Here is a 23240-nt window from a genome sequence, read left to right as displayed (position 1 = left end):
AGGACAGGGTCTTGCTGTGTGTCCCTGACTGGCCTGGAATTTGCTTATGTATACAAGGCAGGCCTCAAACAGTGGGCAGTTCTCATGCCTCTGTTTCCTGAGTGTTAGGCCTATAGGTATCCATACCACTTCTGGCATAGAAGTTCTTGAAAGACTAATGGAAAAGTTTTCTTTTGAGTGGTTTGGAAACCTGAAGGCTTTTTGTGGTGTGAAGGGCGGCTAGTCCCAGGTGGAAAAACCAGTAGGAGTCAGCCACCTTCTTATACTAAGATAATAATAGTTGCAGCTACTCAGGAGACTGAGGCAGGAGGATCACTGGAGCCCAGGAATTTGTGGCCACATAGTGAGACCCAGTCTTTTAAAACAGACTAACATAGAAAAGCTTCATTCAGGACAGTTCCATAATTGTTGATGGGTCAGGTCAGATTAAAGAGTTTATCCATCTCCTATATAGGAATGCTAGAGGCTCCTGGCATGGAATTTGTGTCTGTGTAGCCTTATGGCACCAACTGGCAATTGTAATCCTTTGGGTGTACTTCACGTATTTTAAAGCATGAACATAACTATTATCATAGATACTCTAACAGTCTTACTCCTCAAATAGATTTGATGTTTAACATTTTGTGGCATTTTACTCCAATCTTTCTTTCCCTATTAATTTAATCCGTGGAAAAGTAGTTTACTTTTTAAATTGTGAGACTATTTCTTGAGATTTACATGTACATTCATTAGAGAAATGCAAATTAAAACCACGGTGATCAGCCATTATACACTTAGTAGAAATGGCTAGTGCAAAAACAAAAACACAACTAAAACAACAAAAACCTGACAACACTGGGTCCTGTCAAAGACCTGGAGCAGGGTGAACCCTTAGACACGGCTGTAGGAGTGTAAAATGCAACACAGCTTTGGTGGGGTCTTTTGTTTGTTTGTTTTTCCGAGACACGGTTTCTCTGTGTGGTTTTGATGCCTGTCCTGGATCTCGCTCTGTAGACCGGGCTGGCCTTGAACTCACAGAGATCCACCTGGCTCTGCCTCCCGAGTGCTGGGATTAAAGGCGTGCGCCACCACCGCCCGACGCAACACAGCTTTGGAACATACTGTGGCAACTTCCTAAAAGTTAGACATGACTCACACGAAGCAGCTATTCTGCTTCTCGCGGTTTGCTCAAGATTGAAAGCTTGAGTTAGTATAAAAATCTGTAGCTGAGTGCTTATCATGATTCAGTTCATAAAAAATTGTCCAAACCAGAAGCAAGTGTCCAACATTTGATGGACAGAAGAACACACTGGTGCATCTATCCTTAGCAGTAGACAGATCCAACTACAGATGCACAACAAACGGTGACCTAAGTGCAAATAATAAATGACATCATCCCGACTCAGAAGACTCACGTGCTCTTCATCTGTATGCCACCTTGGGAGAGGTAGATGAGACAGGGACAGAAAACAGATGAGTTCCGGAGGCTAGGGTGGGGAGGTACCTTTCTGGGGTGGTGAGATGTCTTACAGTTATGTCTTTAGTTGAAGTGGTTTTGTGGCTGTTCAAAATCAGAGATGTGAGCATTTGGAAAGTGGACACTTGAAGTTTTACCATGTATAAATTGTACTTTGCTAAACCAGACAACAAACTTTTTTAAAGATTTATTTATTCGTGTATTTTATATATACACCAGAATAAGGAATCTGATCCCATTACAGGTGGTTGTGAGCCACCATGTGGTTGCTGGGAATTGAACTCAGGACCTCTGGAAGAGCAATCAATGCTCTTAACTGCTGAGCCATCTCTCCAGCCCGACAACAAACTTTTATATGGTAGGAATAAAACTATAGTTTTATACTTCCATGAAGGTAGTCACTGTCATAGATTGTTATGGCTAAGGGAAGCCAAGTCTTTAGAGAAACCTTATTCATATAATCAGGATCCTAAGGTGATGGGCTCTGCTTGTGGGGGTTAGAGGACAACTCTCAGGAGTTGGTTCTCACCTTGCACTGTGAGTTTCGGGGATTGAACTCAGGTTGTCAGGCTTGTGTAGCCTGCTAAGCCATGTCGCTGGTCCTCTGCTAGGTTCATTATATCCGTTCTGTGATGTGGTATTCATCAAGTTCATGTGTAGGGATTGTCTCCATTTCTCGTATGAAATTGTGATCTGGGAAGATGAGCTTGCTCAAGGACTGGCTGGCCACTTTCAAGTCCCAGGACTGCTGTTGAAGGCTGAGTGAGTGCTGCTCAGACCCTGTGTCTTACCACTGCCTTCTCATGTTCGCAGTTACTCATACAGAACTGAGGGAGTGATCGATCCTTTTCGATAGGCATTTGAGCCATAAAGATGATGATTGATCCTAAGACCCTCCCATTCTATCTAGTGGAGGCATTTAAAACCCCAGAGGCTCTCAAATGCACTAATTGATTTTATTTAAAATTCTTTGTATAGAATTACTTAGAACAAAGGCTGTCTAATGGAGTAATTTCCAGAATACTAAAATGCTGGTCTGAGAACTCTGACATTGTTCTTTAGTGTCTTCACCCAGTAGGTCTTCTTGCTGAAAATGTGGATGTCCTCCATAACTACAATTGTGTATATGTGGCATAAATTTTTTTATTGGATTTGGTGCAGAAATGTAGCCTTTTTTGTCTAAATGGACTTCTCTCTGCTGTGAACATTTCATCATGGTAGTTTATTGGTTCAGCTGTGGAGAAGCTGAGGCAAAGCTATTTTGTGCCAGCCAGAGCTATTTATAAACCATCACTGAGAGCGTCTTTTTATGTTATTGCTGTTATGTGAACTAAAAAAAGGAGTGTTAAAGGAAAACTTGCTTGCTTTTTCTTCTGTGCCCTTATTCCCCACAATGGTATTTTTAGAGGTTATTTCTTCCAGCTCTCTCTTCAGAAAAGGCTTACCTTTGTCATATAGAGGCAGACAAGAACTCAGCTTGAAGCCATTCCTTTTCTCAGGCTTTCCGTTTTGAAGGGGGAAAGGATCAGAGCGTGGAACTTGGCGTGTGAAGTGAGCCTCTGCCCTTAGCCCTTCCTGATCGGTGCATCTGCTGCATAGAGGGAAGAGTGACTGGCAGTTTAACGAAGAGGCCTTGAAGAAGAGAGGTCAAAATAAATACAGGAGACTCTTTCTTTGAGGGTTTTTTTTTTTTTTTTTTTATGCAAAAAGAAAGATCAGCCTTAGAAGTTTGTCCTCACTTCTGCCTTGCTTCCAGAGAAGCTGATTATTCTGCCCAGCTCTCCTTATAGAAGAATGCTTTGCTGACCAGGGTGGCAGACAGTCATTTAGTGTTGCAAGTATCTGCTGAATTGGACAAGTACAGAAGAGGAATGTAGTAGAATGGCTGTCCTGGGGCTAGAACCATGTTCTAGAAGAACACTAGATTTGTAACTTCAGTGGCTTATGACAGAGTGAAATTTGGAAGTAGTAGTACATTTGTGCCCTAAATGGAATTCTTGAATCTCTTGCCAATGTCCAATTTGGGGCCTGGATGTGAGGCTTCAGCACTGGAAAGCAGTGTTTTTGCCACTGAGGCAAGCCTTGTTGAATGTGTATTGGTCCTTGGTGGCAGCCACAGTGGGGACCAATATTTAGTACCATTTTCTTCTACGGACATCTGTGTATGTGGATATATATCCATGTTGTTGTCCATCTTTCCATGCTTTGGTTCCTTTACCTTCTGAGACAGATATGGAACACCATTTTCTCCTCCCCACCCCATCACATGATGCAGCTTGTTTCACAGTTTGAACTGTGCACATCTGGATTCTAGTGAGGGTTAGTCTGGATGTTGGGTTTCATGACTGCAGATCATTTTGCAATCCAAAGACCATACAAAAGATAATTCTTAATATAATTCAGCTCCTTTTCCATTAAAAGTATAAGGTTTTGTGTTTTTATTCTAGAAATATAGCTGACATTAGCATTCAGGTATACAGTTCCGTTTATCTGTAGTGAGAGTCTTTTAAAATTAAGTTAAATACAGTACAAAGGACATAGAAAATCAATATTATTTCATTTCTTGTAAGTAAGATCTTTCTATACACATTTGCTTGGGCTGCTTATAAATTTCTCCCGTTACAGAAGTATTTTATAATAAATGTCAGTTATAGATTTAACTGTAGCAGAAAATAGTACAAGTTCTGTAGCATCTTCATGCATCAGGGAAAAACTGCTTAGCTCAGTGTTAGTGTAGGATCGCCATACAGTCTCCTGAAAGATACCTTCAAAGTGTGGTGATATTAATAGGACATTTAGTACTCTAATACCTGGACTGTGTAGAGTTTGATATATTGCACTTGAGGATTAGTTTACCTATTACAACCTCTACACTCAGTAAAGAATCTGTAAATATTTGTTGTTGAATATGAACTTCATTCAAAAATAATTTTTAAAAATTGAGTTACTTTAACACTAATGATACATGAGATTTAGTTACCTTATGATTATAACATAAAGATTTCTCTCCCTATGTTACTTACAGTTAAAACTGAATTCTGGCTAGTGTAGAGATATGTGCCTGTAATTCCAGTACTCAGAAGGGCAAGGCAGTGTAGGCTTCATGGTGAGACCAGGTCTTGACAAATAAATCTGAACCTCTAAATTTTGCCGGCATTAGCCAGTGATTGATAGAGCTGGTTGAAAGTACTTTATTTTAACGGATTAGAATTGAATATGCACAAATTCAGTTTTCTGATAACCATATATGCATGGTTACATTTGCAGGTGCCCTCTAGGTAACTTTTCAGAAAAAGTTAACTCAGGTACAAATGAAGTACTCATTAGGTTCCACTCTACAGATGTGACAGCCACACTAGATAGAAGGTTATTTTAAATTTGGCTTCAGCACTGAAGTACATAAACTGAAGAACTCTGTTTCTTTAATATATCCTTAACAATAAATGAAAGGCGAAGGTAGCCTTTTGCTATGGGGACATAGGAATCCATAAAGGGCATTTCCTGGCTGTTATTGAGAGTTTGGAAGCGTTATACCTACTGATGAAAGTTGGGATTTTAGTAAATAGTATAGATAGCTAGACATTAGCATCTCATATCTATGTGGAAATAAGGGACTGTTTTTTAAAAAGTGCAGAGCATGCAAAATTAGCAACTTGTATACTTTGTAGTAGATGAAAATACACACACAACCCATGAATTCTATTTTAGGGACCGATGCAGTAGGAAGAGAGTGTGAATTGTTCCAATTGTCGTACACTTCTTGGTATTTTTACTTTCATTTGTTCTTATGTGTGCTACTTTTTGAAGGAGTGTGAGAATATTGGTTTGAGGATGATCTGGTAAAATCTGTACAAAATGTCCAGAAATGATAACTTTCCACATAACTTTTCCATCCCATTTCTGAAAATGACCAGAGTTGTCTTAAATATTTTTCAATTTTTATTCAAATTATGTTTAATTATAGTTTTAATGAAGTTATAAATTACACAGGAAAAAAGATGTAAACACAAACATTTTTGCGATAAACTTTTGGCAGTCTATATAAAGTAGAATACTCATCTTTCAATACTAGGCAGATTTTTGGGGGTTGTATATAACAATTGTTGGTGTCATTATCAAGCATAGCTTGCACATAGGGGTGTATTTTTTTTTTTTTTTTTTGTTTTTTTCGAGACAGGGTTTCTTTGTGTAGCTTTGCGCTTTTCCTGGAACTCACTCTGTAGCCCAGGCTGGCCTCGAACTCACAGAGATCCGCCTGCCTCTGCCTCCCAAGTGCTGGGATTAAAGGCGTGTGCCACCACCACCCGGCTTTTTTTTTTTTTTTTTTTTTTTTTAGTTTATAGGGGTGTATTTTGAGATACAGGCAAATATTGAATGTTAATAAATGTGATCAGAAAAAATAGTCTATTAAAAATATTATTTGCTAAATGAGTTACTGCTCTACACAGCTCTGAAAATGTAGGTGCTGTTGAAAGTAAACTAAAGAATAGAGAAACTTGAAAATAAGGACTGAAGAGATGCTCTTCCAGAGGACCTGGGTTCGATTCCAAGTACTCCCATGGCAGCTCACAATCATCTGAAACTTCAGTTTTAGGGGATTCAGCAGCTTCCTCTGGCCTCCACAGGCACCAGGCACACAGGCATACACGCAGGCAAAACACCCATGTACAACATTGTAAAAAATATTTGAAAATAATTTATATTTTCAAGAGCTTATGATCATGATTATGTATATTATATAAAATATATGTATATATAATAAATTTACATATATATTTATGACAAGAGGACGTCTTATATCTAACAGATAGAAATTGTGTTTTTTTAACTTTTTAGTTATAAAAAGAACTAATTTAGTTATCTAATATTTCATGATTCTGACATGCTAAGAATTGTTCTTATAAAATAATATTCTAAAATTTAAGAATGGTTATTAGTATAACATTTTAGGTGAGAATATAAATATGTAGTCATCAAGGGTTAAGGCCTTTGTAGCTGTAAGGAAACTGGACAGCATTCTCCCTCCTCTCTTAGTCTTTCTCTGGTACCAGATAGAGTTGCTCATCTATGGACTTGAGACTTGAAAAGCTGCTCTGAGAGAGCTGCCTTAGGGAGAAAGCAGCAGCTTTTGTGGCCTTTGAACTTGAGAAGTGTCGTTTCCTCTGTTAGCCTTGGCGTCTCTTTAGAATTTATGTTTGACCATGGATGGAGGTCAGTCCAACTGCAGGTGGACTTGAGTAGGTTTTCACTTTTGCACCGTTTCAAAAGCAGGAGCAGAAGAAACTAACTTTTCAGTTTAAATAGCTGCTGACTCAGTTATTCTGCTTTGTCTGTAGTGTGACATTTGAGACTTAGAAACATTTATTACCTTTTCTGCTATTGGCAAAGTAACACAAGTTTAGTTTTAGTTATTGTAGTCTTTGAATTGAGTTAAGAGAATTGTTAATTTTAGCTGTGTGTACCTTAAACAATCAATTTGAGGCTAGGGATAGAGCTGACAGGTAGAGCACGTAACCTAGCACACACAAGTCCCCTAATTGGACCTGGGGATGTACACATGAGTGCAAACACACAGGCAGTACACTTTTTAAACTTGCACTTGCTGTGTAACTTGTGTACTAAATGGATACATCTTAGCGTTGAAGAGAGGGAGCACTATGGTGTGGAGGAACCTCTGTGCAGAACAGTGCAGGGGGCTGAAGACTTGGAAGGGAAGCCATCTGCTGTGCTGTCCAGAAATGGATGGCTGTTGGGTAGAGGGCGTGCTCTTGCCAGATGTGTGGGTACATGTTTAAATCCCAGCTGTTGGGGAGCTAAGGCTGGAGGAACAGCAGTTTCTCTAGCCTGGGTAACATAACAGTATGCTGCCCTTCCCATCAGTAATTCTCAAGTATTAACGCTGAAAGCCCAAGACCAGAAGGGGGCTGGACTGCCTTTCCCCCAGTCTGCTGTTTGCAGGGGCTCTGAATCTCACTGTACTGTAGCAAAGGAGAGACATGGGAGGTGGTAAAGAGCATACAGTTCATACCAGTCAGATTGTGTAACAAGGTCGAGTTGTATTTATTTGACTTTTAAATGTGATATTTTGTTATTTCAGGAAATGTTTGTATATTTGTCCACCCAGCTGAAGAAATTGGCAGAGACCTACGATGAAAGATTGCTGCAGACACCTCACAACCCTATATCTTTAGGTAATTTTCTTTCTTAATAAAAGAGAATATTTCTGAGATATTTTTAGGAGGAAGTTGTTATTTATGGAAACAGTGAACTTGTTTTGATTATGCTGATATTTCTAAATCCATCCCAGTATTAACTGATAACTTGAAGTTTACTTAGCCTTTAGAATTGCTGTAATGTTTCTCTAAGGTAAAACCTATCTAATGAAGGAATCAGAGTCCACAGGAAATATAATGAACATACTGATGGTAATTGGGGCTTGCTTCTCCTAATGGAAATTGCTCCATTGACAAAGCACCAGCATAGCGTTTTCAGTGCCTTTGCTTACTTCCTCAGTCTCTACCTGCTGTGGAGAGCTGGGTCATGAGTTGATCTGCTGATTTCCGCACTAATAGTTCTGTCACGTAGTTCAGGGACTGTTGAAGTGAATATAGTGGGCTAGAGGAATGACTGGTGGTTAAGAATGCTCTTCCAGAGAATTTGAGTTCCTTTCTCAGCTCTGAAAAGGTCAGCTCACAACTGCCTTTAACTCCAGCTCTACAGAATCCAACACCCTCTCTGGATTTTGAAGCACCTAAACACACATGCACATGCCCACAAACAAACATAAATAAAAAACATTTTTGAAAAGTGAATAATTGACTTTTATATGCGACAATTTTTTTTTTTTGAGCTGAGGATCAAACCCAGGGCCTTGTGCTTGCTAGGCAAGCGCTCTACCACTGAGCTAAATCCCCAACCCAACAATTATTTTATATTTTATATTTTACAATTAGTTTGTGAATATATGAAGTGCAGTATGTTTTATATTTTCCATCCAGTTGAGCAAAGTGAATCATTTATGACTGTATCCTTTTTGGAATGTGCATTCATGGAGACCATGTGGATACCAACACCTAATACAAAGCCCCTAATCCTTTGCCCACAGAGCAGGTGGGCACATCACCTCTACCTTGTTTTAGTTGCCAATCCCTTTTCCCTATCTCTAAGGTAGAGGTAACAATCTATCATGCAAAATTACTTAGGAATGGTTGAGACAGTTATCTTAGGGTTTCTGTTGCTGCAACGAACACCATGGCCAGAAAGCAAGTTGAGGAGGAGATGGCTTATTTGGCTTACACTTTGGCATTGCTGTTCATCACTCAAGGAAGTCAAGGCAGGAACTCAAACAGGGCAGGATCCTGGAGGCAGGAGCTGATGCAAAGGCCATTGGAGGGGAGCCGCTATCTTATAGAACCCAGGACCAGCGGCCCAGGGAGGGCACCACCCACCATGGGCTAGGTATTCCTCCAATGATCACTAATTGAGAAAATGTCTTACAGCTGGATCTCATGGAGACATTTCCTCAATTGAGGCTCCTTCCCTGCTGACGACTCTAGCTTGTATCAGGTTGACATACAAAACAATGTACAACAATGTTTGTAAAGTGTCTAGCTTGGCAAGCCGGTCTTCAATAAATAATGGCTATGGCAGTGGTGGGGTACCAAGGATGCAGTTTACCACAAGGTCTCAGAATGGCGATTATACATTTGTGTATGCAGAAGTTGATCTTGGTCTTATATGTACTGAGATACACATATAATATTTATACATATTGTTTAAGTTCTTCCAACTTGGTTGGATTTAGTTAGCCGCTCCAGTGATCATAGTGATATGGAAATTTTGTCCATGATTTGTGAACCTGTTTGCTTAGAATTGTGTTTGTCTGATATGGAAACAATCCTTGCTATAATTTATCAAGTACACTAAAGAACAATGGATGAAAGTAGTTTCTTTATCATTATTTGTCTTGAGTGCTTTTTGTTTTTTGTAATCCAAAAGCTTGTTGAATTGTTTTTGTTTCCTCCTAGCTATGACACTTAGGACACTAGATGGACACCATGAGAAAGCTGTCACTCAACTTGGCTCAATGCTTTTTACCAGACAAGTTTCTGGAGCCAGGTGAGTAGATTTAAGAGATGAATTTATTTGTTTTTGATGTCACCTCTAGGACATGATATGTGTCTGTCTCTCAGCCAGCAGGGACATCTGTACTTTTATAATCTGTTTTGGTTTCATCCTATGGTTTTTCTAGTGGATTTTTCAAAACTTTTGTAATCTTAATAACTTTGAAGCCCTACTTCCTAAATTTTAAGAACTTGAAAGTTCAAATGGCAGGTACTGTTTATATGCATGCCAACAAGTTAAAGCCCAATGATATGAATGTTGTCCAAGACAATGATGCTGTTGTTTTGGCCTTAGTGCCTTCTGGGTTTGGTGCTTGGCTCTCTGATGATTCCAGTTTTTGGCTTTTCCTTCTTCAGCTCTTCTTGTCCTTTTCTATCCTGTGTGGTGATTTGGTGAGATAAATATTCTTTTGTCTGACTCCTTAGCCCCAGCCCACACCACATAATGAGTTTCAGGTTTTACTGCAATGAAAGCACTTATGTTGGCTTTTCTTTTCAAAAAAAAAAGTTGAGTCAAGGACTTCTCATCAGTAGCCCTTCTCTAAATACTGAGCCATGCCTGAGAATTCACTGTGGCCAGAGAGCAAGAAGGTAATGGGCTGTGAGGCTGTTAACCCTCGCCTGGACTGTGTGGTCAGAACCGGAAGCCAGGAGTCTTGTTTGCTTTAGTGCCTCTCTGGATGCCTTGGTGTTGTTGCAGCTGCTGCAGCTGCTGCAGTTTTAGGGATTGAACCTAGGGCCCAAGGCATGCAGGGTCCACACCTGACCACCAATGCATCCCCAACTCTCTCTTTATTTTCAGACAGGCTAACACTAAGTTTCCAGGCTGAACTTGAACTTACTATGTGGCCCAGGCAGGTGTAGAACTTGCAAGGCCCAGCTTCTGTGTGGATTTTTGTCTTAATTCTTCCTTAGATGATCTTCAGTATTGTCATATTATAACGGTAGACCGGTAGACCAGAAATAAGTCATCTTTGCTATCAATTTCAAGTGGAAAAGTTGCTTTTTTTTTTTTTTTAAGTGTTTATTTAGCTTTTACTCCAGGTCATAGTCCATCATTGGACTTTGGATCCAATGGAGTCAGGGTAGCACCTGAGGCGGGAACTGAAGTAGTAACCATTGAGGAAAGATGCTTTATGGCTCATTCATTCACCTGTGTTCAGCTTCCTTTCTTAAATAGTCCAGGACCACCTGCCTAGGGATAGTACTGCCCACTGTGAGCTGGGCCCTCCTACATTAATTAGCAGTCATGATACTATCCCATAGATAAGCCTGGAGGCCAATCTGATCTGAGGTTTTCTCTTCCAGTTGACTTTAGGTTGTGTTAGGTTGGCAATAAAAACTAACCAGCAGTGGTGGCGGACGCCTTTAATCCCAGCACTCGGGAGGCAGAGCCAGGCAGACCTCTGTGAGTTCGAGGCCAGCCTGGGCTACAGAGTGAGTTCCAGGAAAGGCGCAAAGCTACACAGAGAAACCCTGTCTTGAAAAACCAAAAAAAAAAAAAAAAAAGAAAAAAAAAGAAAAGAAAACCTAACCAGAACACTAAACTAAGATAATTATGCCTTTCTTGACCAAGAGTTATCTCAGAAGTGTACTTTCTGCTCATATGTATGTGGGCATCAAAACCAGCTATTTTACATTAGAGAAAAATGATGTATTTTGCTTTAAATGCTTTCCATCACATCTTTATGAAAGCATTTTACTTTGACTACCTCTCTTAGTGAGTGTTCTATTGCTGTGAAGAGACACTATGACCATGACTGTTCTTACAAAGGAAGGCATTTAATTTGGGCTTGTTTACAGTTTCAGAGGTTTAGTCCATTTTCATCATGGGGGAGAGCATGGTGACAGGCAGGCAGACATGGTGCTGGAGAAGTAGCCAAGAGTTCTACATCCGGACCTTCAGGCAGCAGAAAGGGAGAGAGAGCCACTGGGCCTGGCTTGGGCTTCTGAAACCTCAAAAATCCATCCCCAGTGACATACTTTCTCCTACAAGGCCGCACCCACTCTTAGTAAGACCAGACCCAATCCTTCTAAGTAAATTCTTCTAAGTAGTGTCACTTTCTGATGACAAGCATTCAAATATATGAGCCTGTGAGGACTATTCTTATTCAAACCACTTGCAGAGGATGAAATGCCTGTGTTAAAGGACTTAGTTTTCATTTGTGCTTTGATTGGATCTTCTTGGAGCTGGAGTCATAGGCAGGTTGTGAGCTAGCTGATGTGGATGCTGGTAATGGAATTTGGATCCTCTGAGTCTTCTGCAAGAAGAGTATGAATTCTTAACCACTGAGCCATCCCTCTGGCTCCATTGTTTTGTTTTGAGCTAGTGTCTTGTTATGTACCCTGGCTGGCCTCAGGATCCTCCTGTCTCTCTTCCAGTGTTAACCACAGCTGGCTAAATGACAGCTTGTTCAAAGAAAAAAAAATCTTAGATCAATTGAGCTTTTAACTTGAGAAACTGTATGCTGTATAGTTTTGATGCTTTTAAAATGGTTTTGTTAAGAGGCCACTATGTGTCTTTATGTGTGGGTTGATCTTAATTGGTTCTCCCTCCCTCCCTCCCTCCCTCCCTCCCTCCCTCCCTTTTTCTTTTTTGGTTTATTGAGACAGAGTTTCTTTGCAAAATAGCCCTGGCTGTCCTGTAACTCACTCTGTAGACCAGGTTGGCCTCCAACTCACAGAGATCACCTTGCCTCTGCCTCCTGAGTGCTGGGATTAAAGCTGTGTGCGCCACCACCTCCTGGCCTTTAATTGGTTTCTTAAAAAGTAAAAGATTAGAAATCTGCTTGTGTCTAAGGATGCAATGGAAGTCAGCCTCAAATAATGCGTATGCTGTTGGTGGGCTGTTGCTGTTTGCCGACCTCCACCCACCGAAGCAGTTACACAGTTCCTAGATCTCACTGTGAGCTCGTTCACTACACAGTGCTGGTTGCATGATCGGAAATCTCATTTGTTGATGGCGAGGTAACAATAAACCAAAGCAGTTTGGCTTACACAGTTGAAGTCAGATGCTAGATTTGGCACAAACTAAATTTCTTATTACTTGTTACTTCTTTGGAGAAGATGTGAAAACAGTGGAATTGCTTGAGCCTCTTGCTATCTATTATAGAAAGTGAGTAATGGTCATTACTAGGCAGGACTTTTCAGTTGTATTTTACACTTTCATTTTAAGCTGACACTTTGTTTGCATAGGTCATGATTTGTGCTGTTTCTTAGCTTCTTAATCGGTGGTTATATGGCCCAGTGAGACAGGGGCCTTGTTTTTGGGTGACATTTATTAACATCACCAGACACATCAGGTTGATAAATCTTTTCCCTTTCAGGGCTGTGCCTCTTGGATCTGTGCAAACTGTGAGTGGCCATACTTTCCAAGGCTTCATGTCCCACACAGATAATTACCCTTGTGCTTACCTCAATGCGGCGGCAGCCATCGGGATGAAGACACAGGATGTGGACTTGTTCATAAAGAGACTTGAGAAGTGCTTAAACACAATAAGAAAAGAACAACAAAAAGCAAATGTTGTGGTTGTGTCTGGAGTTGATGATTGTAACAGAGCTCGAGATGTGGACGTTGAGGAAATGACTTTGAAACTAGATAGTGTCCTTGGTGACAAGGACCAACCACCTTCTTCATGACACAGGTTTTTTTTTTTTTTTTTTGCTACAGTTCATACAAGCACTTTAAAGGATATATGTAAAGTTTTTGAATCGAGAATTTATAGAGAATGTTCCTTCCAGGAAGAGAATGGTCTGAGGGTAGCCATTGGTGATTGCTGTTTTTTATCCTTAGAATACCTCAGTCCTTATGATTGTTAACAAGTTATAACATGCAGTTGCAGTTAATGTTTTCTGATTGTTATATTACTTAAGCAACACAATTCAGATGATTCTTACTAATATAAACTGTAAAGTTACATGTAATTCTCATTGAAATACAGAGTGCTTCTTCTTAGCCATTCTCCAGCATTCAAAGATTTCTTTTTTTCTGATGATACAGAATTGAGAAGGATATTTCTAGTGCTGCTAAATCCTAGGTGTTTGTTTAGCTGTCTCTATGCCTATAAAGGGAGTCCTTAAGGAAGCAGAGCTAAGACATAGCTTACTGTAAACTTCAGGGCAGTTGTTCTCACCCAGACGGGCTCGATTATACACAAGCAACATGGAAAGACCCCAAGTGGATGCCAGTGACCTTAACTGGTAGAAGTCAAAGGTTCTGCTCAACATCTTACCTACTGCCCAACACATGGTTTCCACAGAAGAATTCTCCAAATGTCAGTAGTGATGCGGGTCAAGGAAGTGAGCCACTCAGCAAAGTTGCTTTGTGCAGCAGTTTGGTCATGTGCTGCCTCATGGCATTGCTGTTCGTGGTGGGCTGCAGAGAAGGCAATAGTCCCACGAAGTACAGTGCGTAGCGATGTGATGACTCTCCAGGTTTGTTAAGGATGTGTCATGCTGTTCACAGATGTATGAAATCAGCTAATTATATGTTTTTTAGACCATAGCTGAGTGAAATGTGGCTGCATGTCAAAAAAAAGATAGCTCTGTGAATGTTACCAATTCTACGGCATAGAGACTCTTGGGTAACAACCAGAATCACTAGTTCTAAATAAGTTGTTATAAATTGTTTTATATAATACCTGCTCATTTTTCCATTTGGGCAACTGAAAACTATTCCCCAACTGTCTTGACTTTAAGCAGCCTTTGTGAACTGACTAGTTCACTCAGGGATTGTGCACAGCCACCATCAGGACCAGCTAATATGCCTGGCTTTGAACATGTTCTTGCTAAGGAGGTCAGAATTATACAGGACAGCAAACCTATGTTTTATGTATGGGCAGAAAGAGAATATATAGGTTTGTAATACTCTGTGAGTGTGTGTGTGTGTGTGTGTGTGTGTGTGTGTGTGTGAGAGAGAGAGAGAGAGAGAGAGAGAGAGAGAGAGAGAGAGAGAGAGAGAGAGAAATTCCAGGCCCAATAGCTTTAACAGTGATTTTTGTTAATTTAAAATGAACAGACTGGAGAATTAGTGAAGCCTCCTGAAAACACCACCATGCCAAAGTTGTATGTCTCAGACCTGCTCTGTGGAGTGTCATTCCACCCAAGACAAGACATGGGGAAAGTGGTCCATGGAGAAACAATTTAGGAAAATGCCTTTGTAAATATGCTCAGTGTATTAAACGCTTCAAGAGGATTCCTTTAGTAAAGGTTGGCCTGCTTTTCCAAAGAGGAGCCAGTTCTCGGAAGTGAAACACTCATTGCTGTCTCCTCAGTCATACTCTTCCAACACAATAGGCCAAATGCATTGACCTCTGGATTCTATTGCTTGTATTAGTTGGCACTGAGCTGTGTGTGAAAAGGGGTCTTTCTTGTGGGCTATCTTAGAGGGTTTATAAAGGTGAGTTCAGCCAGATGCTGAGTGTGTAAATTAGGCTAGGCGAGCCACTAATGCCTGTGGAAGTCAAGGCTGGCTGGAGATAAAGAACTCACTTGCAGATGTCTAGGTGATTTGTAAGTATATTCTACACTCTGTGGACCAGACACTGAAATGGCTCTTGAGTAGCTACAGTGACTCATTACACGGGAGCAGATCCTGGATTGAAAAGGTATGTGCTTTTTTCTTTTCTTTTCTTTCTTTTTTTTTTTTTTTTTTTTTTGGTTTTTTCGAAACAGGGTTTCTCTGTGTAGCTTTGTGCCTTTCCTGGGACTCACTTGGTAGCCCAGGCTGGCCTCGAACTCACAGAGATCCACCTGGCTCTGCCTCCCGAGTGCTGGGATTAAAGACGTGCCCCACTACCGCCCGAATCATGTGCTTTTTTCTTGGTGGATTCGGGACTGCACTGTAGACCTGATGAAGCTACAGAAGCCCAGTCTCCAGGAGCCACGGAGGTCAGATGCTGCTGCTGACGGAAATGCTGGCAGTGCAGCTTCCTATGCATCAGGCCAAAATGGTTTTCTAGAACAACTCATCTATATGGTGTGATCATCAATTTGCTTAAGAAAGGCCAGAGTCCAGAGACTGAAGATGCTTCCTCATCTGCCGAGTATCAGCAGTTCTTGGGCTTCAGCTGCTGAATGGATAATAATTCTAATTGAAGATAAATTACATGAGCTCACATGTGAATGATAGATATGGTATAACAGTTATTCCTGGTGCATAAAATCTGCTGCAGTTTTGGTTTTTAACCCTTTTCTTTTTAAGTAGTTTAAATTCTAGCTCTGTTCCTCCTGGCTCCAAGCTTGACCCTAAGGTCACAGAACTCAGTTTTCTAAAAGAAGAAAACGGTCATTTGCCATCCTTGCCCCCCCCCCAACCCTGTATAACTTACCCAGTTCCCTCATATGCACATATATATATATATATATGCTAAAAGACTACATCCACGTGTCTGCTGTGAGGCACTTAGACTGCGTGGGTGCTTCGTGATCTGCCTTTGCTGCCCTCAGACTGTGACCCAGCTCCTCTATGAATAAGGCCATAGGTAGATTTTGGAGATTGGTGTTTGGAGTCACTGGGCTGGAGTAGTCTGCAGAGAAGAGAACCGAGTCACAGAATGTTTGGTCACTAATGCGGCCTACTCACACTGCAGGGAGAAGTCCCTGCTGATGTGTTCTCACTGTCAGGGAAAGATGTAAGACAAATCTTAAATGGTCTTATAAATAAAAAACCTGGAGCCAGGTACTGGGTGAAAACCGAGAGATCAGAGGACTAGAACAAGCCACAGCCACCAGCGATTACCTCACCAACTCCATGAATCTTCTGACTGAAATCCTCAGCCTCCAAGAGAGCCACTTCCTGTATACGTATGCCTATATACCTTCCTGTGCCCTGCCATCTTACTTCCTCTCTCCGCCCAGCTACATCACTTCCTCTTTCTGCCCAGCTCTATCACTTTCTGCTTGTCTGTACAGCCCTCCAGCCCTCCATGGTTAACTAGTGCTGGGATTAAAGGCATGTGCCACAATGCCTGGCTCTGTTCCCAATGTGGCCTTGGGAACTCACAGAGATCTGAATGAATCTCTGCCTCCCGAATGCTAGGGTTAAAGGCATGTGCTACCATTGCCTGACCTCTATGTTTAATATAGTGGCTGGCTTTTTCCTTTGATTCCCAGATAAGTTTTATTGGGGTGCACAAATAAAATATCACCACAGAAAGATGTGACAGCAGCCTTGTAATCCAGTGTTAATTATGAAGCCTCCTATTGGCCTATGGTAATAGTTGAGCTAAGTTATACAAGATGAGTTATGTAATGCAGTTCTGTTCCACCCATAGGCCCTTGATATACAAATGTTAAATTTAAATATGATTTAAATTAATTTTTTCTGCTATCTTGGCCCCGGATGTAATTATTCGGTGATTCCCTTTCTTTAACCACAGGACAGTAAGAACTGTCAGGGAGGCCCTAGCTATAGAACATGTCTGTGCCAATGCTTCCTTCCTTAGGTTTTAGTGGAACTTACGCAAGTGTACTTACTTTTTGATATTGAATTTGTGACCTCATCCTGACAAGTTCAACTTTATATCTTTTCACTGAAGTAGGTGATCAACAATTGAAAAACAACAAAAAACATTGATGAATCTCATTCATATTGTTCTCAGACAAAAAATTTAAATATATACATATTTGGTACCTATAAAAATTGGATCTAAAATGCACTAATGTCTGCTAAGCCCAGAATGGTTTTATGTTTTACATTGATGAGATTGACCTTATATTGAGTTGAAAAACACTTGATTGACCTTATATTGAGTTTTATATGTGTAGAAGTTGGTTAATTTCAGAAATTTCATAATCTCTGAATAATTTGGAAAGAACCAATTAGACATGTTAGTAACAGAAGTGTGTGTGTGTGTGTGTGTGTGTGTGTGTGTGTGTGTGTGTGTGTGTTAAGAGTCATCCAGACAGGTGTCTGTTGGTTCTGCTCTTTGGACAGCCTTAGTGCACAGCTCTGACTTGCTACCTCCTTTAGTAAATTGCCTTACATTTTACTTTCATTTTGGCCTCATGGTCTATGTGACATAAGATAATGATTTTACAGCTAATGAAAATGTCTTTGTAATTTATCTGCTAATATTCTGCAGTTCAAGCTAAGGCCTTGGACAAAGCCAGACTGTGTTTATACCGCCTTTTTGTTTTTTAAACAAGTGATGCCACCAAGAGCTTTTGGAGAAAGGTGAAAGAAGGTTGAGTTTAACTGTGTAACTGAGGGGGTTGGGACTGGGTTGGAGCTGTGAGACTATGGTGCGGACCTGTGTATTACCAAAAGGGAGAAATACTTCCACAAATATTTTTGGTATAGACTGTTTACAAATAAAAATAAATTGTATAATTTATTACATGAAATAAATTTTTAATAAATCACTGACAGTACCTTTATATTATTTCACTGAAGCATTACTCCAGATAAAATCTGAAAGTACAAATAATCTGTACTCAATTCTTGCCCTCTTTTTAATTCCGTCATCATTATAAGCTTGCCCAGAAGTCAGTAAGACAAGTCTGACTTGGGATAGGAATCATGTGTCATGGCTATTGACTGTAGAAAGTTGGCACTTAACAGTATTAATCAAAGACCGACAAGATGGCCCAGTGGGTAAAGGCACTTTGCACCCAGCCTTACAGCCCTAGTGACTGACCCACATGACAGTTCTTCAGAAAGAACTGACTTCTGCAAGTTGTCTTTTGGCCACATACACACACAATCATGCATGTACACACACAAAAACTGATAAATTTTTTTAAGAATTCATTTATTTGAAAGAGATTCCTATCAACTTCAGATTTTATTGTTGACCTGTGGTGTTTTTTTTTTTACTTTTTTTACTTTTTTTTTTTTTTTTTTTTTTTTTTGGTTTTTCGAGACAGGGTTTCTCTGTGTAGCTTTGCGCCTTTCCTGGAACTCACTTGGTAGCCTAGGCTGGCCTCGAACTCACAGAGATCCGCCTGCCTCTGCCTCCCAAGTGCTGGGATTAAAGGTGTGCGCCACCACCGCCCGGCGGTGTTTTTTTTTTTTAATTATGTACTTTACATGAATTGGGAGTTTAAGTCGCCCTGTTACTTCCCTGTGAACTTATGACATAACCTGTCCAAATCTTGTTAACATCAGAAGTGGAATGGAGACCAACCTAGAGACTGAGGATCAATGGATAATAAATGCAAATAATATTAACAAATGTTTCAGGGCCTGAAACAGCTTGAACTGTAAGTAAATACCAACATTCTGGATGAAGCTATATTGTATTAAATTGTGCTAGATTTCAATGAAAATATTCTGAGGTGAGTTATTGGGGAATTTACCCATTCTCTAGTGGGAAATAACAAAAAAACGAATTTGATTTTAGATGACTTTTGGTCATCTATTTTGGTTTTTAATGAGTTTCCTTTGGTTTTGCAGTTACATTTGAGAACTGGAAAACATATTAAGGTGTATTGACTATTTTTTGCACCAGAGTTACATATTATAACCCGGGGAAGAATGTAGTTGTCTGATTTTTTTTTAACTCTTTGTGGGGGGCACCACCCAGCTCCCAAATAAATCACAGAGGCTTATTATTAGTTATAAAAGCCTTAGCTTGACTTTTTTCTAGCCATCTTTTCTGAAATTATCCCATCTACCCTGCCTCTAGGCTTTATCTTTATCCTGTATACCTTTCTTTACCTCTTACTCCATGGCTTGCTATGTAGTTGGGTGGCTGGCTCCTGGAATCCTCCTCTTTCTCTTGCTCCTAGATATTTTTTCTCTCTTTTTCTCCTTCTATTTATTCTCTCTGCCTGCCAGCCCTGCCCATCCTTTCTCCTGCCTTGCTATTGACTGTTCAGCTCTTTATTAGACCAGTCAGATGTTTTAGACAAGCAAAGTAGCACAGCTTCACAAAGTTAAACAAATGCAACATAAAAGAATGCAACACATCTTTGCATCACTAAACAAATGTTCCATAACATAAACATATGTAACATCTTAAAATAATATTCTACAACAGGAGACAGAGCAAGTTCATGTCCTGGTGACTTCTGCAGAGATGTGTTTAGATAGAGGCAGCAGGCTTGTGCAGTACAGCCAGCCTGTTTCTATATGACCTCACTGTGGAAGGCAGTTGGACATGGTTCCTACATTTACACCTGCCACAGGCCTTTCAGGACCCAACTCTAGCACATATCTTTTTGATAGTTAGTAGTTCTTTTAAGGCAATTCTTGGCTCTTTCTCCTCAAAATATGCTCACCCGCAGCCTTCCCACTCAGTTATTCACACTCCTTCCCACTGTGTAGGCCAAAAGTGGGAAGCTAACCCCTCAAATTCTGTATTTGCATCAAGAAGTCATGTAAAACTGGGCATGGTCGCACATTCCTGCAACCCTAGTAATCAGGAGATTGAGGAGTATTGTGAGTTCAAGACCACCCTGGGCAACAAAGTGATGTGACTCTGCCAGTTAAATAAATAAGATATATATATATATATAACATATATATGTAATATATATATCTTATTTATATATATGTAATATATATTACATATTATATATGTAATATATATTATATATATGTAATAGTCATATTGTAGCTAAATAAATAAGTCATATTGTAGCTACTTAAAAATCCCCCCAGAATCAAGCCTATGTCCTCTGTCACATGTTTGTGTGTTGATAATGTGTTCCCAAATATATTGTGCACCCTAATAAACTTGTCTGGGGTCAGAGAACAGAACAGCCACTAGACAGACATAGAGGCCAGAAAATGGTGGCACTCACATCTTTAATCCTAGCATTCCAGAGGCAGAGATCCATCCGGATCTCTGTGAGTTCTAAGCCACACTGGAAACAACCAGGCATGGTGACACACACCTTTCAATCCCAGGAAGTGATGGCAGGAAGCAGAAAGGTATATAAGGCGTGAGGACCAGGAACTAGCCTGGTTAAGCTTTTAGGCTTTTGAGCAGCAGTTCAGCTGAGATCCATTTGGATGAGGACTCAGAAGCTTCCAGTTTAAGGAAACAGGATCAGCTGAGGAATTGGCAAGGTGAGGTGGCTGTGGCTTGTTCTGTTTCTCTGATCTTCCAGTGCTGACCCGAGTACCTGGCTCCAGGTTTGTTTTTATTAATAAGACCTTCTAAGATTCGTGCTACAGGTTTGAACGGTCAGGGTTTGCTTATGTTGTTACAGGATCGACTTCCTGCTCCCCTCAAGAGGCTTCTTCCTTGACTCGGCTCTACAGTCTTCACAGTACAACAGCCAGCCCGTGTGACCCTTTAGAAGCATACTGTGTCACTCACGGCTCAGGCTTTTGCAGCAATTCCCTGTATGATTTAGAGAGTAAACTCAAGTACCCACTGTCCACAGAGACCCTACCACATCTAACCATCCTGTCCCCATCCCTCCATTTTTCTAACTCTCTTCCCCTTTGTCCATGTCACTCACTGTCCAGCCAGACTGGTTAGCTTGCTGCTGTTCAGTCCCCCAGAATGCCTTGCCTCAGAGCTTTGCCTCTGGCTCCTCTCTCTGCCTGGGACTGTCAACCCAGGCTCCTGGTTAACTCACTTTCCTCATGGTTTTATTAAATCCACTTCTCAGAGAGAAGTCACACGAGCGTTTAAGAGCTGTAGCTGTCTTCTCTACCTTGTCTTCAAGTGTACGGATTCTGTGTCGGTGTCCTGCGAGCCACCTGGAGTTCTGGGTATGGCGGATTCTGATTCCGTAGGTCGGGGCTTGTGCTGTGTGTAGCATAAACCTGTGATAGCTGTCCTAGTGGTCCTCGCCTGTTGGTCATGCCTCACGCTGAGGAGCAGAGGTCTAACACAGCATGTAATTTACAGGTTTGTGAAAGCCTGTTTCCCCTCTGCCCCTGGCCAGGCCATCAGCCCCACCAGAACAGCATTCTCTTCACTCATATTCTAAGCACCTAAGCAGCAGCTGCCACACGACATCCAGCTATTTATTGTATAAAAGATTGAAGAGAGATTAAATATTTATGCAGCTGTGAATCCCATCTTGTCTGATTGAAACTCTCCAATAGTTCCATCTCTAATACATTCCAGAAGCTTTCCTTGAGGTGCAGATGCAGGGGTCCTTCTCGGCTCTCCTTGTGCAAGGGGAGACTCACACCCTCTCCCCTCACCTGACCAGCCTCCTTGCTGTTACAAGATCGGCTTTAGCCTGTCAAATCACAGTCACCGTCATCAGCCGGTGTCTGCACATGGCAGTGCCACAAGGCCACCGCTGCTGTGTCCTCTCCCAGGCAGCAGCAGACTTTGCCTGGGGACTTCCACCTAGCTGGCAAGCACACCATATCTGTCTAATGATTCCTCTGCCTTGGCCTGCTCTCTCTGTGTCTCTCTGCCTCTCCTCTCCTCTCTTCTCCTTTCCTCCCCCCTTCCTCCCTCTCTCCCTCTCTCTTCAATCCTCGCTCCCCTCTCCTTTCTCAACAGGCATTGCTCCCCAGTAAACCTTTTCTAGCATGGCCACCTCATCATCTCCTAGGGGCTGACCTACAGTACTGTGGGCCCCACTCTTCTGCTTGCCGTTCTTTCTTGTCCTTCTTCTTTGCTCTAAACCAACCCTAGGGTACACTGCTTATAGTATTCATTTATTGCTCACCTATATAGTTCTTTAGCTGAATGAGTCTCATTTGGTAGCCACTGCAGACATGACTGACACTCTCTCTCTCTCTCTCTCTCCTCTGTGTGTGTGTGTGTGTGTGTGTGTGTGTGTGTGTGTGTGTGTATGGGGGGGCACATTCACTTGTGTGCATGTGTGCAAGCTAGAGATTGACTTTGGATCTCTTCATCTCTCTCTCTCCCCTATGTTTTGAGACAGGGCTTCTCACTGAATCTGTAACTTGCTATTTTGACTGGACTGGTTGGCCAGGAAGCCCTTGGTGTCCTTGCCTATCCTCCTGCCTCAGTGCTGCCATGCCCCATTTTCATGTGGATTCTGGGGCTCCGAACTCAGGTCCTCACGCTCGCACAGCAAACACCGTACCCACTGAACCACCTCCCACCCCCTAGACTGGCTTCATTTTCTAAGTTATGATTTTAAAATCCCAACTACTGTTTTTAAACTTGTGTCCAAGACTTGAGATTTAGCACATTTTTGATAAGTGACCCATAGACGCTGAATGAATGGTAAATCATCCAATGAAGACTCTCCAGAAAGACGACTTTCTGTCATGGTCAAATAATGACTACAAAGTGAGAGATCATCTTCAGCCTTACCCTGCCACAAATGACAAAGTGGCCCGGTTAGGTTTTTATTGTCAACTCGGTACACCTTTAATTGTAGAATTGCCTCCATCAGATTGGCATGTGGCCATTTCTGTGAGGAACTGTCTTGAGAGATGATTGATGTTGCAGGGTCCAGGCCAGTGTGGGTAGCACCATCCCTAGGCGGGTGGGCCTGGGCTGTATTAGAAATTAGCAGAGAGTGAGCAAGTAACCACCATTCCTCTGTAGTTTTTACCTCAGTTCCTGCCCTGTCTGCCCTGCATGATAGACTGAGGTCTGGAAGTGTAAGATGAAATCAACTCTTCCTCTGCATTGCTTTAGCCAGGGTGTTTTATCACCGCAGCAGAAAAGCAAACTGGAACACTGGCCGACCTGACCTTCCGTAAGCTAACTTTGACTCCTCGGAAAGGATAACAAGACCTCCTGGGACTGAGATAAACATCC

General features: G+C 41.3%; 1 protein-coding gene across 2 annotated transcripts in view; it reads left to right on the top strand.

The window, feature by feature from the left end:
* The window catches only part of Sepsecs (Sep (O-phosphoserine) tRNA:Sec (selenocysteine) tRNA synthase), a 28872-nt gene extending 15338 nt beyond the window's left edge, over positions 1 to 13534 (top strand). For both annotated transcript variants that reach the window (XM_006976090.4, XM_042285992.2), the window contains exons 9-11: positions 7554 to 7647; positions 9484 to 9574; positions 12906 to 13534. In XM_006976090.4, coding sequence (XP_006976152.1) covers positions 7554 to 7647; positions 9484 to 9574; positions 12906 to 13218 — 498 coding nt within the window. In that variant the 3' untranslated portion in view covers positions 13219 to 13534. The remainder of the gene's footprint in view (positions 1 to 7553; positions 7648 to 9483; positions 9575 to 12905) is intronic.
* The last annotated feature ends 9706 nt before the right edge of the window (positions 13535 to 23240 follow it).

This window comes from Peromyscus maniculatus, chromosome 10 (assembly GCF_049852395.1).
Source record: "Peromyscus maniculatus bairdii isolate BWxNUB_F1_BW_parent chromosome 10, HU_Pman_BW_mat_3.1, whole genome shotgun sequence".
Taxonomy (NCBI): Eukaryota; Metazoa; Chordata; class Mammalia; order Rodentia; family Cricetidae; genus Peromyscus; species Peromyscus maniculatus.
The sequence above is the reverse complement of the archived record's forward strand: the minus strand, read 5'-3'. Positions and strand labels throughout refer to the sequence as shown.